This window comes from Charadrius vociferus, unplaced genomic scaffold (genome assembly GCF_000708025.1).
Source record: "Charadrius vociferus isolate BGI_N301 unplaced genomic scaffold, ASM70802v2 scaffold213, whole genome shotgun sequence".
Classification (NCBI taxonomy): Eukaryota; Metazoa; Chordata; class Aves; order Charadriiformes; family Charadriidae; genus Charadrius; species Charadrius vociferus.
This window is the reverse complement of record NW_009647828.1, coordinates 2,606,247-2,626,838: the sequence shown is the minus strand read 5'-3', so window position 1 is coordinate 2,626,838 and position 20,592 is coordinate 2,606,247. Positions and strand designations below refer to the sequence as shown.

General features: G+C 36.5%; 1 protein-coding gene across 5 annotated transcripts in view; it reads right to left on the bottom strand.

The window, feature by feature from the left end:
- Positions 1 to 20,592, bottom strand: part of CTNNA2 (catenin (cadherin-associated protein), alpha 2) — a 460,517-nt gene that overhangs the window by 106,515 nt on the left and 333,410 nt on the right. For all 5 annotated transcript variants that reach the window (XM_009882507.1, XM_009882503.1, XM_009882504.1 and 2 more), the window contains 2 exons: positions 20,046 to 20,126; positions 4,122 to 4,274 (listed from right to left, as the gene is read on the bottom strand). In XM_009882507.1, the coding sequence (XP_009880809.1) occupies positions 4,122 to 4,274; positions 20,046 to 20,126 (234 nt within the window). The remainder of the gene's footprint in view (positions 1 to 4,121; positions 4,275 to 20,045; positions 20,127 to 20,592) is intronic.

Sequence of the window (20,592 nt, the reverse complement as noted above, 5' to 3'; positions counted from 1 at the left end):
ACAAAATTCTTCATAAAAATTAATTCATGCAAAATTGGTAAAGCACTGTCTTTTCAAAGGATTATTTTTAACTGTTTCAAATTTGGTGCTGCATCAGTTCACGCTAAAGAACAAAAATACCCTTCATTCCAATTTTGTTGGAAGTAAGTTTCAAGAAAGAATAGCAGAAATGAATTTAACTCTTGTAAGTGTTCACTGATCACCAAGTGGTGAACTTCTTAAATATTACCACCCCCACCCCCCCAAACTTAAATCATTAATAGAACTCCCTTGGACTTTTCTCCATCCTTATGAGGATGGAAAGCCTGATCCAATCCGCTAATTTAACTAGAAGGCTCTATAATCTGAATTTTCACAGTTGTTAATTAAACTTCAAACATATTGATGTTTCCTATTGAAAGCAACTACACAGCTTGCTATCACAGCTCTAAGGGTTTACTGGATGCTGAATTTCATCTCTCAGGAAAACTGGTTGATTTAATAATTTAATTTTGCAAGAAACAGTCCAGAGGACTACCAGTTAAACCAAGGAAGCTTTACTGAACAGAATAATAAAAAATAATTCATTAGCTGCTATATAGTGCTTTGATAGAAGCATTGAATAAATCTGAGCTGATTTATCAGTCAAGAGCATTTGTGCAGTAGGTATTAGAATTATGTGTCATTAACCTTATGCTACAAATGAAGGTGCCTGGATACAGAAGTTAAATGAGTTACCAAGGTTACATTTGAAGCTGGCAATACAACTTGGGTGTTTGCTGTCTTTCAATCATTAGAGATTTTTTTAAAAAAAAAATTAAAGGAATTCACGAGGTAAAGATCATGACCTGGAAAGGTACCATCACTTCTCTAACTTCAGTTTCAGAAGGCAGAAAAATTGAGAAATGACTGCTGAAATATGATTTGAAGAAAAGGAGTTAACCAGCCAAGCCTAGAATGGTACCATCTAAATTTATTTTATTTTTTACCCCAAGTATTTGTATGACATTTTGAGTCATTTTGGATGATTCACATCATAGTTAACCTGGGTCTTATTCTTGAGATGCTCTGCCTTCTTGGACTGTAGAGGAAGCCTGAGACAAGAAGGCTTCTAAACACAGGTATCACAGACAAAGTGCCTCAAGTTTCACAGGATGACACCTTACTCTGGGTTTCCAACATAACCCATAGACAAAAATGGTTGTCAGAGAATGTCTAGAAAAATGAGAATTCATCTTTATGGTTATTATTCTCAAATGAGGCATGTCATAGCAAGTCAAGTGAAAAGCAAAAGCCAAAGTGTTATAAGAAGTGGGCTAGGGAAGACACAGAAATAATGAAAGCAGCTCTTAAGATTTAAGTTTTCTACAATATGCACTATAAAAAAAACACATTAACCTCCATAAGCCTAGTTCTTACAGCATATATTTTTGACAATGTATTGGTTATGCAAAGAAAATTTTGCCATTTTTATTCATCAAATATCAAGAAATGCACTTTTTTCCCCTCAGAATGGTAAAATGTAGCTTTTATATAAAGAAGTATTAGAACACGGGTTATTTTCCCCTGACTTTTTGATAGACTTTCTATTGGCCTTGGTAAGACATCCAAGAAATTCAGATTCCGATTTTAATTTAACGATTAATAGTATAGAGTTTTCACAGTATTGGATTTAGAGTGCCACATTCCTCTAACATAAGCAAGTGCAACTCCACATACTTCAGTGGAACTGTGTCTGCATACATTAGTAAGCAATTCTGGCCCTATGCCTGGGAAAAGATCTTACATTCCATAGTCACTTGATTATGTCTCATCTTTAAACCACATTTTACTATTTGCAAAATACTTGACCAACAAAACCATAAAAGTCCATCTGCTAAGATACTATTGTGCATCGTTAAGTAAAAATGATGAAACTATTTTAAGTGCAAAACCTAGTGTACAAGGGATGTAAATATATTCCAAGTATTTCTTGTGCAGTTTAATGAATCTGAAACCTGGGTTTCAAAATTGCACTTGCACTAAAAATTATTTCTTCAAGATACTTTATTTTCCCAAATAGAAAAAAGTCCTTACAAATACAAGACTAAGATCCATCTAAAAAAGCCCATCCTTGGAAAAGAGTAAGGATGGACCCACAGGCTAGTACCAGATGTCAAAGACACACAGGAATCAATTAAGGAACTGCTTCTAATAGTCTGGAACAACCTAAATGAATAAAAATATCAGGTCTTAGGGCCAGGACATCTATTGTTAATATCATCATCGTTTTATTGGTGGGGTACCTAAAGATGACCACATAATGTTTAAAATCAGTAACCAAACTGTAGTTTGGTCTAAAGTACAAGTCTAACAATGTTAGGCTTGTAAAACCAAAGCTAGATAACTGTAACTACTCTCTTGTTGGGTTTCTTCCAGTTAAAGGTAGGGTTTTTTTTTGGTGGGTGGGGAGGGCGGGGGTAGGGAGTGTGTTGTGGGTTTTTTTTTTTCAGTTTTAGTTTTTAAAAGGTATTTTTCTTCCTTTTCTGTCACTACCTCTTATTAACTTTAGAAAAAAAGAGATCTACTTGGTTATTTTTAACTTTTTAATAATGCTATTAGACCTATAATTGCAACACTGTTGCAAATCTGTGGAGGAGGGGACTGCTATAATACTAACCACATATGTTCAATGGATATTATGTATAAAGCTACAGCTGTGACTGCCACTACAATATAACTATTAATATTGTGGACAAGTTTTCTGTTTGTTTTGGTGGCGTCCCCCCCCGCCCTCTATATATGCCTGCTGTTTCCTTTTTCATTGCCACAGATCCAGTCACCAGGAAGCAGTAACAAATCTTTGCATGAGTCAGAACTGAAAGGGGCCGACAGTCCTGTGCTCCTCTTGCAGATACCAGTAATAAACCTTACTGTATTCAACATTGTACAGAATCCAGCCAGAACTTTTAAACCCCAGGATCTACCTTTAGGTGCCTATAAAGTAAGTACTATAGCAAACACCTGACTCCCAGACCCTCAGTGAGGTACCCTGACCCCCTGTTTTGTACATGGGAAGAGCAAGGTGCTCCAGAACACCACCTTCAACATCTTACTCCCACTAAAAATGCCAGCACCCTCCCGCCCCCACCATTTGCCTCATTTGTCAGGGAACTGTCTAGCTTTAGTCAACAGTAACCAAGAAACCCTTACTCCTTGCTTCAGCTCAGGTACTAGAGAATCAGGACAATGCCTGTTTTAAGAACAGGAGTTATTCAAAGGTATAGTTCAATGCCTGTCAAATCCACAGTTCCCCAATAGCATTTTCCTCTGTGAAAGAGCATATGGCATGGCCAGAGAAAAAGGATGTTACAAAGGAGCTACATATTCTTCAAAATAATGCTAGTACAGAGAAGTCAATAATGCCACATAATAATATCAAGGAAATCACTGTGTTATTCAAGAAATACAAGCAATTTTTCATTGTTCTTGACCCGTTAAAGGCCAAACTGACATGAACATTATCATTATTTTATTAAAAGTCCATTCAATGAGCATCCAGGTTTCAATCATTATGTTTTATACTCCTCATGATAAAATAGAGCTATTTCAATATTGTCCCTGGAGACCTGAAATTGTCATTTGACTTTACACCATAGGTCTCTTCAGAAAGAAAAGAAACTATATACGTATATTTGTAATATAGGCCTTTCAAGAGTAAATACGGTCTTAAGGCTATGCCTTCTCTATATGTCCTTTTCCCTATTTTAGTTCAGCATGACAAGCTCTTAGGTCTAGAGAAGCCTTTGGCCAGTACTAGATATAGTATTGTGAAGCCGCTGTTTGGCTTTTTACTTAATAGAAATTAAAATCTGTCATACAGTTAGTAAAGATGAAATTAAAGCTACTTGTTGCTCATGACTTTTAACAAAATACTGGAAATACCATTTTTAACATGCTCATGAACTCTGAAGTACAGCACATGTTTCTCTCCCCCAGCAATCCAGTCATTTGCTGTGCAATCAACAGGATAAAGTTCAGCAAAACCCCTGAAACCTGTATTACAGAAATGCTACCTCTAACACTTCAGCCAGTATATAATTTTTCTTGCCTCTCGTACAGAGGTAAGATGGAAATCTAGCTGTGTCAATAAGGTCACTTACCTCGACTAACTTGTTGGCATGTTCACGGAAGACCTGAGCATACTCCTTCACTTCTTTCTCATTACCACTTTTTGCAGCCTCAATGAGAACCAATAATGGGACATTGGTCTCCAGGAAGGAATCCGATATATGATCCATTACTGCCTTCCGTAGCTGTGACAAAAGAAAGCAGAGCAGTAAATAAAAGGAGAATTATCAATATACATTCCCACTGTAGTCACTGGCTACTTGTATTTAAGTATTGATGTGTCACATCTCATAGCACTGTTTGGGAGTTTTGGCTTTTCTTTCTTTCTTCCAAGTTATATATTCGCAGCAAGCATACAAATATCAAACACTTAAGGGCCTAGCCCTGCAAAACCCTCCTGAGATTCATGATGACTCACACCTCTAATCCTACTGAACTGAATGGATCTATATAGGACGATGGTGATTACCCACATAATACATTGCAAATTGATGAGAATTGAAAGCTGCACGCTACTTTAAAAAACAGTTCAGCTCACTTAAAAGCCAAATATGGATTAAGGAGCTTAACTTCAAGCAACCATTAAAAATATTAGTCTGAATATTCCTAAGCCTTCTCTAATTCCTGCACTGAATAGTCTTCTATGCAATAATGAGTATTCAGTTTAGCACATACCTTGTGCTTCTTGCTCTCTTTCAAATACCTCCAAGAGGTATAAACAGAAAACCTTTTTAAGCATTTTCCAGGTGGATTAGAAAATATATTGCAATTTATTCCAGAGGGAAAAAAAATTCTACAAGTTACTTATGATTAAACACCTGTTATTTCATAAAAATATCTGTTTGAAACAATATTACTGTAAGAATGATGTCATTAACTTCTTCTCTACCTTGCCAATAACCACTAATTAATGTCAAACTTCACTAAAATTTGAAAGACAGCCAGAAAGGTGGCTGAAATCTTAAGTAATTCTTCCTGGAAGCTTAATTGCTCTATAGGAGTATGGATTAGAAACATTTTTAGCATGTTTTCTCCAGCTTTTTGGTTAAGAATGAAAAACTGTGGACTCAAACACAACCTGGGAGCTATTTAGCCTGCAGGACTGGCTAACCATTAGTATCCTTAAAGTTATGCATTTCTAGTTAGATGAAACATCAGGAAAGGTAATTTTCTCTATTTTGCAGTCTGGACAGATAAGGTGTCATCAAAACACCCAATCATACTGACAACTGCTATATTGTTAGGCACTGTAAATACATGATCCAAGATGCATTTGCTATTTGACAGCAGCAATTCTCAGCTCTATTTGAATAAAGAGAAAGCTAACTTTGAATATTTTTATTCAATCCCTGAGTGGCATAGTAAAAACAAGCAAAGCAAAATGGCATATTTTTTTTTGCAAGAGGTATTCCTTTTATTTCTATTACAACTAAAGCAGCCAACGTATTAAGAACAGCAATTCTTAGGACCCCTTAAAAATTAATTTTACTCATATTCTACCTGGAAAATATTTTTCCACTTCTGAAATGATTAAAGGCACTCAGAATAGCTAACACAGTAATAGATACAAACCGGGGTGAGGTGGGGGGAAGACAAAAAAAAGAGAAGAATATATCAGAGAGCTGCCAACAGTTAGGAAACTGGTGTGTGGTTGCTACTACATATCACATTGTTACCTTGTACTCTTGTCTTTCTCTCAATCTGCTGATAGCGACTTGCTAACTCTTATTTTATTCTTATATTGAAAGCTTTTTCAGACCATCCTTTGGGTCTGTTTGCACTGCATCTTATACAATGAGATCCTGATCCATGATAGTTTTCATAGGTACCATCTCAATACAAAGATAACCACTAATGTTGCTCCAAATATAGCAAAGCATTGCAAAATAAAAAAAGAAAATACGCGAAGATGTTAAGTGTCAGAGAACAGTGCACCAGCATAGTGCTCTGCGTTATATGGCTGATAGTTTTCCAATGACTATGAATATCAATCCTTCCCTACTAAATAAAGGGTTTCATGTATAGCCAGCATTAAGGGAGAGAGACCACCAGAGAGGGTTATTCTCACTTTCTCTTAATCATCCTCTGCAGATGTCTATCTCCCAACACTTGCTTTGCTCCCAAGTTAGATGCCTCACTTTTGTACCTACAGTTAGACTGCTTGAAGTCCATGGGACCATAATATGCCAATTAGTAGCATTTCCAAAGGAACACAAAGGTTTCCATGTGATTTCCACCTCATTCTCAGGAAAAATCCTTAAAAAAAAATAATCCACTTGCTCAAGTTCAATGCCATTATCAATAAAACCTACCATCCACTGCACTGAAAAAACTACTTTAAATATTAAATGAACACTGATGTTTTTCTGTTTATATCGTTCCATAAGGAGGTATCTGTTTCAAAGCATTGTGTTCAATGAACAAGCAATTCAATTTTTAATCAAGGTTAATGTGGTGTTATAGATCCAACTTAAACAATATGCCCCATGGAACTGTAAGAAAAGTCTCAGGATGTTTAAGTACGCAGCTTTTTTTTTTTTCCCCCCATTGGTATTAAATACCTTCAGTCTACAACCACATACTAGAAATCCATAAGAGGGACAGTAAGAGCATCAGCTAACCAGCAATCTGGGGTTTACCACTGTAAATATACAGTAGTTATATCTGAATAAAAATGAATAAAACGGATCTCTTGTTTCTAACAGTAACTATGTTGCCTTCTGCAGTTCAGAGTTGCAGCAGCTGAGAAAAACCTGAACTGTCACAGGTTTGATAAATATAAATTAACAAATTCTATTTTCCTATGCTGTGTTAATCATAGATGTCAGTAGTATATTTCTGACCCCTCATGTAAACACACATTATAATTTCATTAGAAATTGGTTATCTGAGTTTTAGGACGCCCTTGCATTGAAGTTGAAAGGTATAGTTAACGGTTTTTATATACGCAGGAGACCACAAATTTTGCTATCCATCACCACAGGCTATAAAGAATGACTTGACAAAATCATTTGTTAAATGTGACAGGAGTATGAACATAAGACATTCATCCAACAGCTGAAATGGATACATGACAAGGTAATATTAATTGCGCAAGACAAGACATTTAAAAGTATTAGCTCAGCATTGCCAGTCTATTTAATCCAATTAGGGCTATTCATCAAGGTAAATAACTGCTGGAAAACTAATCTTGTATGTCCCTCTGCACACTGCAAAGTCCAGCCAAAGTGATGGCTTATGCATCTGAGATTTTACCACTTCATTCAACCAACATCAGTTCAGAAGGGAATGGGAGAAGTCTGTGACTTGAATTTAAATAGTCATAAAACATGTGGCAAAAACACGTCAAGTTTTATTCTAAAAACAGCATGAGATCTTGTGCTCGTACGTACATTAACAAATGTCTTTGCAATGCCTTAATTTATCCTGCATTCTGATGTAAATATTATGACACAAACTATTACTCATAAGACAATGCTTTAGGGTTTTTTTTCTCCACTGAATTTTTAAGTTAGAGGTGACTTCAAAGTGTGGGTAGTTTCCACTACATGAGACTCCATTTGTTAGAGCAGAAAGCACATTAAATAAAGGCCTTGCTTAATTCATTTTGTCGTGCAGCAAACTTTATTAATTAACATATTAGTTCGCCAGACCAGCACAAAGATATAAGAGGAAAACATCAAGACCTGCAAATATTTTTAAAAGTATGAATGGTGTACCACAAGGCAGATTTTAGTTCTTTCCAGTTCAGTCAGTTTAGTCAGTTTAGGGTGCAGAGTCAGTTGCTGGTTTTGATAGCATCATGTTCTACTTTCTAAGCACTATTTAGGGCTGTTTTATCATTGTGAATTCACAGCTATAATTGAGCTCAAAGAGGTTAAACTGCCCGCTGAAATGATGTTTTCTATGGCTATATAACAATTTTAGAACCAAAGTGTCTCAGTGCTACTTACAGTCTAGTAGAGAATTAAATGTCTAATCCTGACACTGGAAGGTAAAGTCACAGCAGGAGATTAATGACTCTAACAGATTGTTAAACTTTATAAAGACTGGCAGTATAAAGCTATCTGTAACAAAAGTTTACTGAGGAGTACCTTATTCACCATTTTGTATTGAACATGCATTACAAGCTGAACCCAACTCCCATTTGCAGCTTCAGAGCACTCCCAAACAAGTATTAATTTAATTGAAAGAGATGAAAATAAAGTGTTCTCCACTGAAGTTAAAGCATGTCTCCTCCATTATCTTGTGAAATTGAGTTCTGGAGAATAGGACATTGACCATTAGAAGCTACTGCAGTACAGTGCTAAAGAGAAAGCATCAGTTAATTCTGCACGCTACATACCCATGAAGATGTGACGAAGTGGTAGATTGGGAGATGTGGACACTAATGCCACGAACTAGGTCTTGATAGGTTAAACAGCAAAAAGATTAACATTTAAAGCATGTATCACACTTGGATACCCAAACTACAGATTTCTGGAATATACTACATACAAATGTTTTAATATTTGAGCCCAACATAAAAACTCAGGAAGAAACGGTGTTACAAAGACTGATCATACTTCATATATTTTTGTGTGTGAGCTTTCTTCTCTAAAGAGAAGCTGCCCTAGTCAGAGAAAGACTGAGGATGAATTTACTAATGGAAAACAACATGAAGTGACAAGTTTTGATCAGAAATTTGAAAGAGAATAAGACATACACACAAAAAAAATTCCTCCTAGTTGTAGGTCACTACAAAGGATTCCTCAAAATAGTATGTGACCAGAAGCATAGGACTTAGTTACCAAGCACTTAGCTACTTAATCCTCATTGATCTCTGGGGAGGGGGGTGGGTGGGTGGTGGTGTTAATTTTTGTGACTTAGAAATTTTATATTGCCTTTTCAAAAAATATTTTTTGGCAAGAGCAACCCTTGGGCTTGCTAATGACATTAGGGCAGTTACATAAAAGCAGAGAAAAATGTATAAGGTTGGGGGACAGATGTCCACGTACCCTCCAAATATATGAGTATTGTCAGGGCAAGAACTCTGTCTTATTTCATGTCTGGATAGAACAGCAAAATCCTAATGCTGGATGGAGTGATAGGATAATACCAAACTTTTATTATTCCCAACAATAAAGAATGATACAGGGATTTAAAGAGGTAGAGGACAGCATAGAGATGACCATAAAAACTGTTGGAAAAACAGGAGGAGAGAAATACAGGTAGGGACTGAACAGTCAGTGAAGTCAAAGTAATCCAGAAGTAAAAGGCAGCGACTAGCTTTCTCATTCTGTATGACCTGGGAGGGTAGAGCTGTGACAAGGAGAACATGGAAGGATGAAGTTGCAGAACAGGACATTACACATGAACAAAGAAGAAAGGAAAGATTGTAGGAGGTTACCCCAGAAGAGGGGAAAACTGAGGACTGTAAAGTGTCAAAGATGTCACCGAGATCACAAGCCTAGGGGGTCTGATGAAAAAGAGGAGAGAGGTGTGACAAAGAGGAGGGTAATGAAGCACAGAAATCATGGATTCAAAATCCACATGATTAAATGGAGAACCACAATACATTGTGTATCTTTATGTATTGTCTTAGGCTCTGTTGAAATGATATTTAAATCAAGTGGCTCAGGAGCTTTATGGTGGTTTTTTTTTTAAATAAATACAGTAAATAAAAAAAAAATGGGACATAACTGTTTTGAGGAGGTTAAATAGCTATTTGGTCACAAACAGGAAGGAAGTTGCCTATGAAAACCCTTCATGAAGTTATCTTTACTATGATAAGCATGTATAGTAAGTTCACCTAAACCCAGTTAGCTCCAATAAGTTTTAAAGGGTTAATAAAGTAAGTGCTACATGTGTCACAGTTGCATTCCCACCTACCCCAGATGCATGAACTGTCTGGCATACTAAATGCTATCATCTGTAAGACCTAGATATTTAGCCCCAGTGAAAGCTGATGACAGCTGTCTTCAGTAGCCCTATCTGTTGGAGTTCCAGACAAAGGCTGAAACAAGATTAAAAATTGATTGCGTTCTGTAAAAATGGATTTCTCATCATCCTTTCCAAGAGTCACTCAAAGTCACAAACCGATGCTGCCCCATGGACAGAGATGATTGATATCTGATGCTATCAATTATCATTCATACATTTAAAAAAAGCCCTTACTGCAGTGAGATCACAGCCTGGGTTTTTTTCTTGGGTTTGTTATATTGGCGGTTTTGTTGTTTTTATTCCTGTTCTGGTTTTATTTTTTTTTTGTTTGTTTGTTTGCTTTCTTCTCCTTTGCAGTTACTTCTATAAAGCAAAAACTGAAAACAATTTTTTTTCTATTTCTGGTTGCTTAAGAACAAGTAACATTAAAGACATTTTATAATACTTAAGAAATAGTGTTACTGAACAAAATTAATGTCAATTAAGAAACAAATGCAATGTTGAAATCCCATTTGGAAATTAAATTCTATGTACTTTGCCATTGTTCATAAATCCATTAGGAGGACAAAATTACAGAAGTCTTGGAAAAGCACTATGTTTTCCTCCACATTTATAGTGCTCCTTACCTCATGCTACTGCATTATGGATAATGAACATCAAGATTTGAAGCTGTCTGTATGAATCCAAGCTTCTATAAGTTTCTTTAGCTGATTTGACTACAGGTCATTCTCTGGTTGACACTACACAACAAGAGCTTCTTTATATAAAACTATCATCGATAGAAATTTCTTGGAATAAGTTTTGTTGTGTGTTTTTTTTTCCCCCTCTCATTTGTTTTGTGGTTTTTTGAGTAGCAACATTATACACTTCTGTTGAAGTTCTCCCATATTTACAGTGCCTCTCATTAAAAAGAGTTTTAAATACTCCATACTTGTTTCTCTGCAGTGATTACAGAACTAGGCATCTTCTAAAGTTCCTGGAGTGAGTACAAAGATTTGTTGAAATATGTGAGATTTTATGAAGGCTCATTATTTGAGGAATAATAGACAAACTATGTGCAGTAATGTACTCTAACGCAATATAGCTGTCACTGATTCTGTCTCATAATTCCTCACAAGCCACTTTGAAAGGTCAAACCTCTGTGCTCACAATTTCATTCAGTTAAAAAAAAAAAAATCAAGTCTCTATTTCAAAAAGCAAAAGCAGATATAGCTATGACGCTCTCCGGACTTTGCCAGAAAAAAATAATCCATTATTACTACTATGTTGCAGATCAACCTTTCTTTCATTTGACAAAAATGTTACACACTGTAGTCTTACACAAAATTACCTGATATGGGTATAGTTTCCAGAAATATGGCACCATATGTGCATCAGTAAACATTATGTGTAGGGTAAATTAAACCAAGCCTTATAATTAGGCAGTAAGGAAATTACTGCAGACCTGAAGAGTAAATCAGCAGTGTTAAAACACTCTCCATTTCCTCTGAAGCACTTCAGAGCACCATAAAAACCTCAATGTCACAGTGATAAACATCTAGAAGAAATGCATTTTGAGTGAGGCAAAGACACGTGCATTCAAATAAGTTCAAGTCAAAATCACGATTAAGTGCAATTTAAGTAACAGTTCATTGCCTCTAACGTTTCAGATCAGATTTTTAGACATATTCCTAAAACTGCTTTCCTAAAGTAAATACACCAGTTAGTCTATCAGATGGAAGCAGACAAAAAGTGGATGCAGAAGTGAACTGTGTCCCAGGGGCTTACAGTTCTTTCAGTCCAAGCTGGTGACATTCAGTTTGCCTACTTCTGTTGCTTTAAGGAGTGGCTATAAATTCAGTGGAAGATAGAAGAGGAGAGGACTTTATCAAGTGGAGCATTACTATCTCTCCTTTATAATTCAGTATTACACAAGACTCCTGTCTAATACTTTTGTACAAGCTGCTAGAGAAACCCAGTAAAGAAGTACTGATGTGCACACAACGCAGTGCACCCATATTGAATGAATACAAGAAATAAACAAGTAGTGCTGGCAAGAGATAAATCTGTTTTAGCATTTGACAGACTGCTTTCAGAAAGCCAGCTTCCCAGTTTCCATAATCAAGAGCACTCATGTCCCCGGCAGGTGAAAACATAACCTATTAAGCAACAAGGAAAAGGTGATGAGTTTCTAATGAGCAAGGGCTGATGCTGCAGGTGGTCTTAGGTTCAAACACATTTAGATTGACTTATGGCTGGGCCCCTTAAAAAAACACTTCTTTTGTGCATTTTCATGCAACAGAATGAAGCAATATCACCAATGACACTACGCTTTCCCTTGGGAACAACCAATACCTCTTCTTTGGCAATATAGCACGACCTTAACAAGACTCCTGTAGGTCATCTATTTAAGTATGACCTTGTTTCAACCTTGCCTTTGCAAAATAAGTCTTTAGTAAACATTCACACAAGACTAAATTTTGAAGTTTCAACCTTCGATATTCAGCTACTACTTAACACTTGCATGAAGTTTTGCATCTCTAAAACACTGTATCAACCCTCTCACAAATTCTCATAGTGTTATGTAAGCTAGGTAAGGTCCATGACCCCCTCTCTCTGTGTTTTTAGCCCTCCTTAAATTATACTGATTTTAAATTAGAAAAAGCCACTTTCAAGATTTATAACCTTAACCAGTGCCCTCTTGACTGCAAGAAAGAGGCAAATCAGAACATACTTTTACAGTAATGAGAGGCAGAGCTTGCTTCCCCAGTCCTCCAAAAAATGCACCTTTTGCTGCAGTGTTGACTTGCTCTACAGCTTCAAAGTAAAAGGATTAGTCACATAAACCTACCTTTAGGCTCCTATCTTTCAGGCAACTACAGTAGGAAGAAGCTTGTTCATGACTCCCTATACACAAAGAAAGATGAGCTTTTGCAAAATATATCATTGAAACCTCAAACCACCCTCTAAAAGTGAACGCTCTACTGACTTTATAGGAGACTGAAGGAAAACCAGCTTCCTTATATTATCACCCACTTTCCATGATTGAAATCAGCTGGTGTGAATTCCCTTTTTTTCTCTTCCCCCCACCCCCTCAATATGAGTTTTTATTTCTTTGGGTGTGCTGTTCAGCTTCTTATAGAAACCAAAAGGAATTGGTTGTCTGATATCTATTAAGTTTGATTAGAGTTGGATTCACTGTTTCCTTCTGATCTTAGTTTTGCTTTGCTTTCTGAGCACTTGTACTTCCCTTGGGCTTACAACTTAGTGTACAGATGCTGTGTACCTTTTCAAGCTGGTACAACACAGAATACCTAAGTTAAGGCAGCTTCACCTCCAGAAGCAACTTTATTTTTCTGTGGTTTAGATTATGCTTCTGAAAACCGGACAATAAATCTTGCTTGTCTTCACAGAGCATTTTAGAAGGGAGAGAGGATAAAAAAAAATTGTCAGTAAATCATGATTCAGGACAGCAAGATTTAATTTCTAGGTGCTACTGGCCCTCCCTACAGCATTTGACAAGTCATTTGGTCTGTATATGAGACGGTAGCTTAGCTGTAAAATGGTGATGATGATAAAATTTCCTCTTTTGGAGGGGGTCCTGTGTTTTCTTCAAAGTGTTTACTTACTGTAAAGAAGCAAGCTATGCATATACTTGAAGAGACATTTAAGTCCACAGACTGAAAATGTTATATATGTGTCTGTACAATTTGCTTTGTACAGGTTATCTGTGATAAAATCCATTCAAACAGAACACATTTTTTCAGTTTTAGGTGTCCCTTTAGTCTAATTGCTTGAGCTAATATGCATGTTTTTTATTCTGAGATTCTCTTTAGAGTCTACGTCAATTTTTGGCAGGTTTCAAAGTGCTAAACAACTTTTTTTACCGCAAATAACATTCATAAACAGCAGCGATATAACTTAGTCTAAGTGGAAGTGACTGACATAAAGAGCAAATGGAGATATTCTGCCTCTCAAGAGCTAGGAAAAAAAGATATGACAAATAAGCCTATGCACATTATAAAGCCTGTTATCTAATTCAAACTGTTGTAAACCGTATTAAAGAAAGAACATTGAATCGCGAGTACTTTCAGAGACCTATGAAGTAGGTAAAAACCAAGTATGACCAAGTTCTCGCCAAGATATTTGTTTTACCAAATTTGCATGAGCAAATTACAGGAGGTATTTTTTTTATCTACTTTTAACCTTTTAAAAATTTCAAGTGTAGTCTAATATAACTACTGAAACAGTACCATAAAGGACTAAAAGATAAGGAGTATAATAATTGTAGCTGTGCGATTGACGGGAGGTATGCTGGAGCATACGGCTGATAACAGACTGATGAATATCATGCCTGTAGTCCACCACGTGTCTTATAAAGGTATTTGCAAGAGCACAGCTTAGCACAAGGATAATGTAAATGATCTATCAAAAATACATAAATGCCACGTGCAAGGATGTACTAACTACATGATACATAAAGAATTGATTAGAGGTATAGAAAGGGAAAACATTACTTGGATTTTTTTTTTTTATTATTTTTAATTTAGGCTGCTGCAAAGTATGAATAAGTGCGAGTATCTGGCTGGTAGAAAGACACTACAGCACAGTTATTATTAATATTAGTTTATGCCTAAACAGCTAAACCTAATCCTGAGTATCCAGAAGCAAGTCACCATTCCATTCCTAGGGCACTAGTAGTGGCTACTGGGAAAAAGCAGACACTGGGAAGAAGCAATCACTGTCTTAACCTTCATCAATATTTGTAAGAAAGAGGGACACAACTTATTCAAACTAATACAGAAATCATGGAAATCCTATCTTTCAGATTTCAGTCTACAAAGCAGCTGAAATTAAATAACCAGCTTTTTAAGGACAAACCACAGCCACAATGTGAAACCCATTCTTGGAAAATCATATGGGAAGACAAGCTACATGGCACTGTAGAAAACATATTGAAGAGTTTATTTATGGATAATAACATGCTATAGTTATACAATACCAATATTACTAGCAAAGTAGCACAGTAGGGGGTCCTAAAATTAAATATAGCTCTGAATATTTGGAGTGTTGTTACAGATAATGGAGAAAACCAGAACAGGACCATAGTCTTGACCACAAAGGCTTTTGTTTCGAGACTGGTTTTCTGAGGAAATGAAACTTATTGCAGCAACTCTGTTCATTCTTTCAAATACATTTTAATCCTTTGGCCAACTTTAAAAACATCTGACAGACAGAAAAGGTCTTCAGGATGATAAATAGCTGCAGTTTGATGAAAAATTGTCTGGGTGGGAGAACAGTGACCCAAATTGGAGTCCTATGGAGGGAAATTTGTAATGTAAAGTCGGTAGCTGGCTGGCCAGCGTACAAGGTAGGTACCAGCTGGCCGACCACCACATGGGTACCAGCTGGCCAGTTGGCAGAGCAGGTGCCAAAACCAGCCTCACATCTTCTTGCATTTCACCAGCCAGTCAGGAGCAACAAGTGAGCGATAGTAGAAGAACAAGCAGCAGAGAGGAGAAAGATGGATGTAAGAAAATGAGAAGAAATACGAAAATCAGACACCGTAAGGTCGGATCTGAGATTATTACTGCAGGAAGCCCTATACAGACAGTACAATGATATGGAAAGCAAGACTTCATTAATTCAGCTGCTTGCAATTTTGTTTTTCAGCCCTATGTCTACGCAAAGTGCATTCCTCAGAGGTTTGTAGGATGTTGTCTGGAAAAGACAATCTGAGAAGAGGATGTTTTTGATAAAAAGAAATGCTAAATCAGAACATTTTACCTCAGAGAGTCATGTGAAGAATTCATCTAGCCATGAGAACAAGCACAGGAATTTCAAGTCCAGAAATGACGACAGCCTTCCATATTCAAAATCACCATCCTAGCTACTCTATGTAGCTACTAATAAGTTGTTATGTTAATTTGCTTTTTGTGGTACCTGCCCAACAGGTTGAACTGGATTGCATCCCAAAATACAGTCTAAGGTCACTAAACAATAATCAGATGGCAAAAAGTATCTTTTGATACACACAGACTTAGATATCTAACAATAGCATTAATTTCTACTAAACCTCCCCTCCATTAAAAAAAAAGCCCAGGACATCAGTCTAAACATTCAAAGTATTTCTCAAAATGCAACTGGTAATATAGTTATTCCTGGACTTTCCATTTCACATTTCCTATTAATATATTTTATAATAAAATTTTGTTGCCTAAAGCTGCAAGAATCAGAAACCCTACTTTAAGAAAATATATAGTACTTCTTAATTTTTGCTTTATTCTACTTTGGAATGAAAATGGGAAATTTCAAAATTATCAAAACACCTTAAAATAATGGAAAACATTCTTGAAAATTCTAAAAATATATTTTTAATTTTCAATATCTATTTATATGTATATATTTATATTTGCAATGCAAAGCTATAATAAACTACTAAATTTTACAATGAAAATTTGAAACTACTAAAAAAAATCCAAATGCAACTTTTCAACACTGTCAGGCTTTTTAAAATTTTATTTTCAAAACTAAATTTCTGGATAATTTCTGATGTTCTTCAGTTTTAAAGAAGCTGAAATTTTTTGTTGAGTATTTCATAAAGTATTTCTAACTAGCTTTAGTAATGACATAAACCTAAGTCTACAGGCAGTGGATGAATTGTCCTTAACAGCTATATGAAAGTATCACCTCCAGTATAAACCGAGAATCGCTGGTAAAAAAATCTTCCTATTTCTGTACAATTCCTTCCATTTGGAAGCATCCAAAATATTAGACTGGCTTGAATGGACAAAAAATGAAGAATTATTTGATTTCAATCTACTGTACAGAATACTGCAGACAGGCTGCTCTGTTAAAATTAATAGCAGTACAGATATCTGCTCTTTAAGAGAAAACTAATGGTTTTGGTTATTATACCTTGCGGGGAAACCGACTGGCTAATACACACTGAATCAGCTCAGCTGATCAACTGGAACAGGACACAAAGCAAAGAGACGATGGCAGCAGGGCAGGAGGCAGCGGCACTAACAGGTGGGACACCAGTGGTGGTGACAGCAGAACAGCTGGTGCCCTGCTCATACAACTCCAAATGATCTATAGACCGTGTTGGTCCTCGCTAGGCATCCAGTTTGTGCGTTAGCCAAACTCTTTGGTGTGTCCTTCCTGCTTATCTTTGTCTCAATGTCACCGCAGAGTTGCAAGGCTTGAGATATTGTGCACGCCGGCTGCTTTATCATTAGCTGTACTGTTGAAACTATAGGGTTAGGTTTATGTGTGGGGTTTTTTTTTCCTATGGTCGTAAAACAAACAAACAAACAAACTGAAATCAGGTGCTGCTGGTCTAGCTTGCTGTAGCACACAGTGAAAAATGCTTTTCTTTAGCTTTTAGGGTTTGTTTTTTCTTTTTTTTTCTTTTATGACAGACTTGCGTACTGGGGGGGGGGAAAGACCCCAAATCCTGCCAATTGGCACAACTTATTATCAGACACAGAACTCTGTGCTTTTTCCAAATTGTTCAAAATAAAGTAAGAAATGGCAGCAGTAAGCTATGGGCTGGTGAGACCTGTCTGCTTCCAAGAACTCGTTCAATCTGACTTAGGTTGATATTCTTACTGGCAGTTTATATTAAGACATATAATTAGATCTCCGTAATAGTTTTCAATGCCCAGGAAAGTTTAAATGATGAGTATAAAAGATGTAATTCCATAAGAATAGGAAATATTGATGTGACTGTAAATTGTGAGAAGGAATTTTAGCACCGTGTACCCTGACAATCATTTCACATGTCTGCGTGTTCTGTAGATAATCACATAAAATCTCAGAAACAAAGAGCTAAGTAACCTGGGGAGAGAAAGAAAAATCAGTCATAGATGGTTGACTACTGAAGCCTTGCAAGGGAGCCCGACTACCAAATGAAACATATATACCTTCTTCACTACCAAAACATATTTTGTAGATTATCCAGTTTTATGGTGATAACATCAAGCTTCATAAATCTGACAAGCAAGGCTGCTTTAAAAAAGGGATTCATTAAAAACAAAAGGCATTGTGGTATTCAAAGTTGGTTTTTGCTCCCATGATTTAGCCCAAAATAGAAACACTGAAATGGCACAACACTGCAATCTCAACCGTGGTTCTTTTCTTAATCTTCAAGCCCCTCTCCCCAGCCATTAAATTAAGCCCTCAGTGGCATCTGCAAGTTTTGAAATTCATCAGGGGGAGTATAGGAAGGTCTGGGTAGGTACACACATGGATACTGTTGATTATACATGCGATGAAGCAAAACATTGATTATGGTTCTAAATCGTAATGATCTATAGTCAGAATATACATTGTTGAAAGCAGACTCCATCTTCCTCTACGCTTGTGCAAAACCTAGCACAATTATGATCTAATCTTGATTAGTTTACTAGCAACTGCCAAAATTTAATAAACATTATACCTCCATGATTAACTTTCATAAATATCAGAAACTATATTAAAAGCTTCACCTCCAAGCAGGAAAATATTTATATATGTGCTTCACTTTACCCACATACAGAGTTCCAACCTTTCTGAGATTGAATTCAACACCCATGGGGCTGAAAATACACGAGAAGCAGACAGTTTATTAAGAAAGGTGCCATTTTTATGTCACGTTTCTCAGTAAATTTGGCTTTAGAGATGAGTAATTCAGGCAACTGCTGAGAGCCTCACACAGAACAGCAACTCATGTGTTAGTCTGCTACTTCCTTCAAGCAATAAGAACAGAGGTGGGAGGCAACACATGGTACAAGCTCCACTGCAGAACCTAGGATCCCACAAATTTGGAGGTCAGAACAGCAGAGATCTTTCTTCTGTCATTAGCCGAGCAACAGATGTGATGCTAGGCTTTATACAGGAGAGTCAATGATTCATATTGTCTCTAAGTTCATTGCAATATTTTTATTATTTGGAGAAATAAGCTCTGAGAATATGATTCTCAAACACGTTTGCTGAGAGTTAAGGAAGAGATTAAATGAGCTGAGTTTTCACAGTGCAGAGCACTCGTTTCAAAATGCCTATAGGGGCCACTCTTTCTGAAGCTATCATGTTGCAAATAGGTATCTGAAGATACCTTAAGTCCTTACTTGGTATTATCTGGATTTTGGATGAATCTTTGATTGGCCAGGTAGTGTCTTTTTATTATTATTATTTTTACAGAAAATGCAGAATTGGGATCATCTCAAAAGGAGAAAAAAGACATAAAAAGAGGCAATCCCTCCTGGCTTTAAAAATGTACAGAGAAACCTTTTGAGGGTTTCTCCCTTTTGTTTCCCAGTCTCCCTTCTGTTCTTTTCCATCTCAAACTTTTTGAACAAATCTTTCAGTCTTGTTACCAAACACAATGATAAACATACTATAAGAAAGTCAACCTTTATGGTTTAAACTATGCTTTATAGTTACTCATAGAATCTTAGAAAGGTATGGGTGGAAGGGACTTTTAAGGGTCATCTAGTCCAACCTCCCCTGCAGTGAGCAGGGACATCTTCAACTAGATAAAGTCACTCAGAGCCCCGTCCAACCTGACCTCGAATGCTTCCAGGGATGGGGCATCTACCACCTCTCTGGGCAACCTATTATTTATTAGCCTTCTCCATATCTCCACAAGATCTTTATTTAATGTGGTACCTTGGGAGTTTTCTTCGAAAATATTCTGCTTATACAAACTTTTCATATTCTGCTCATCATTCCTGATATTTCAATGAGAGTATTCAAATAAATACAAATAAGCACATATGCCACTGTTTTTATGACTGGGGTTGCTGGGCTGCAAAGGCAGCGAAGGTCTGGCCAATCTGCCTACCCTCCCACATATTAAGACCATTTGGGGTTATGCTTGGAATATTGTTCAGTCTCCATTTTTTTTGGCTCAGGAAATACTAGTCCTTTGCTTAATGTTAAGTGTAGTGGCATGTTACATCTAATTAAGGACACAAATTCTTTATACCTCTACAGGTGGCAAAACCAGTCCGAAGTTGAAAAGCAATGACTTTCTTGGAAAAGCAGGAAGCATTATAAAAATCATAGATTACCTGTCTTCGAAGGTCTCGTGTTTTCTTGGTCATCTTGTCAATAGCAATGTTGAGTGGGTCCCCCTTCTCCTTCCTTCCAGTCTGTTAAAAATAAAATTTTGGAGTTAGAGAAAATCACTCCAGGAAATGTACACTTTTAAAAAAATAGTACAGATTGATTCAAAGGAAATCTGTGTGTCTCTTTTTGTTTGCTTCCGTCAAGTTGTTATTTCCAATGCAATGTTTTTAACATGTTTATGTGCAGGGGGCATAGCAGTTTATTTTAAAACAATCCTAAAATGATAAGAAGAAAGATTAAGGTGATGCACTGGAGAGTTCAGAACTTTTCCACCAATAAGTTATGTGCATATATTATAGCCCATGCTCCACAAATCTGGCAAGACCTTTCACTATAAAACGAATATTAAGAGTTTCTAATCTCCATCCTGCCAGGCACTGGGAATGTTAAACATGATAATAAGCAGCAACACAGCTTGAGGACAGAAGGAAAAATGGTCCCTACGCCTGTAACAGGAATCATATTGGCAGACATTAGGTGCATTATAAA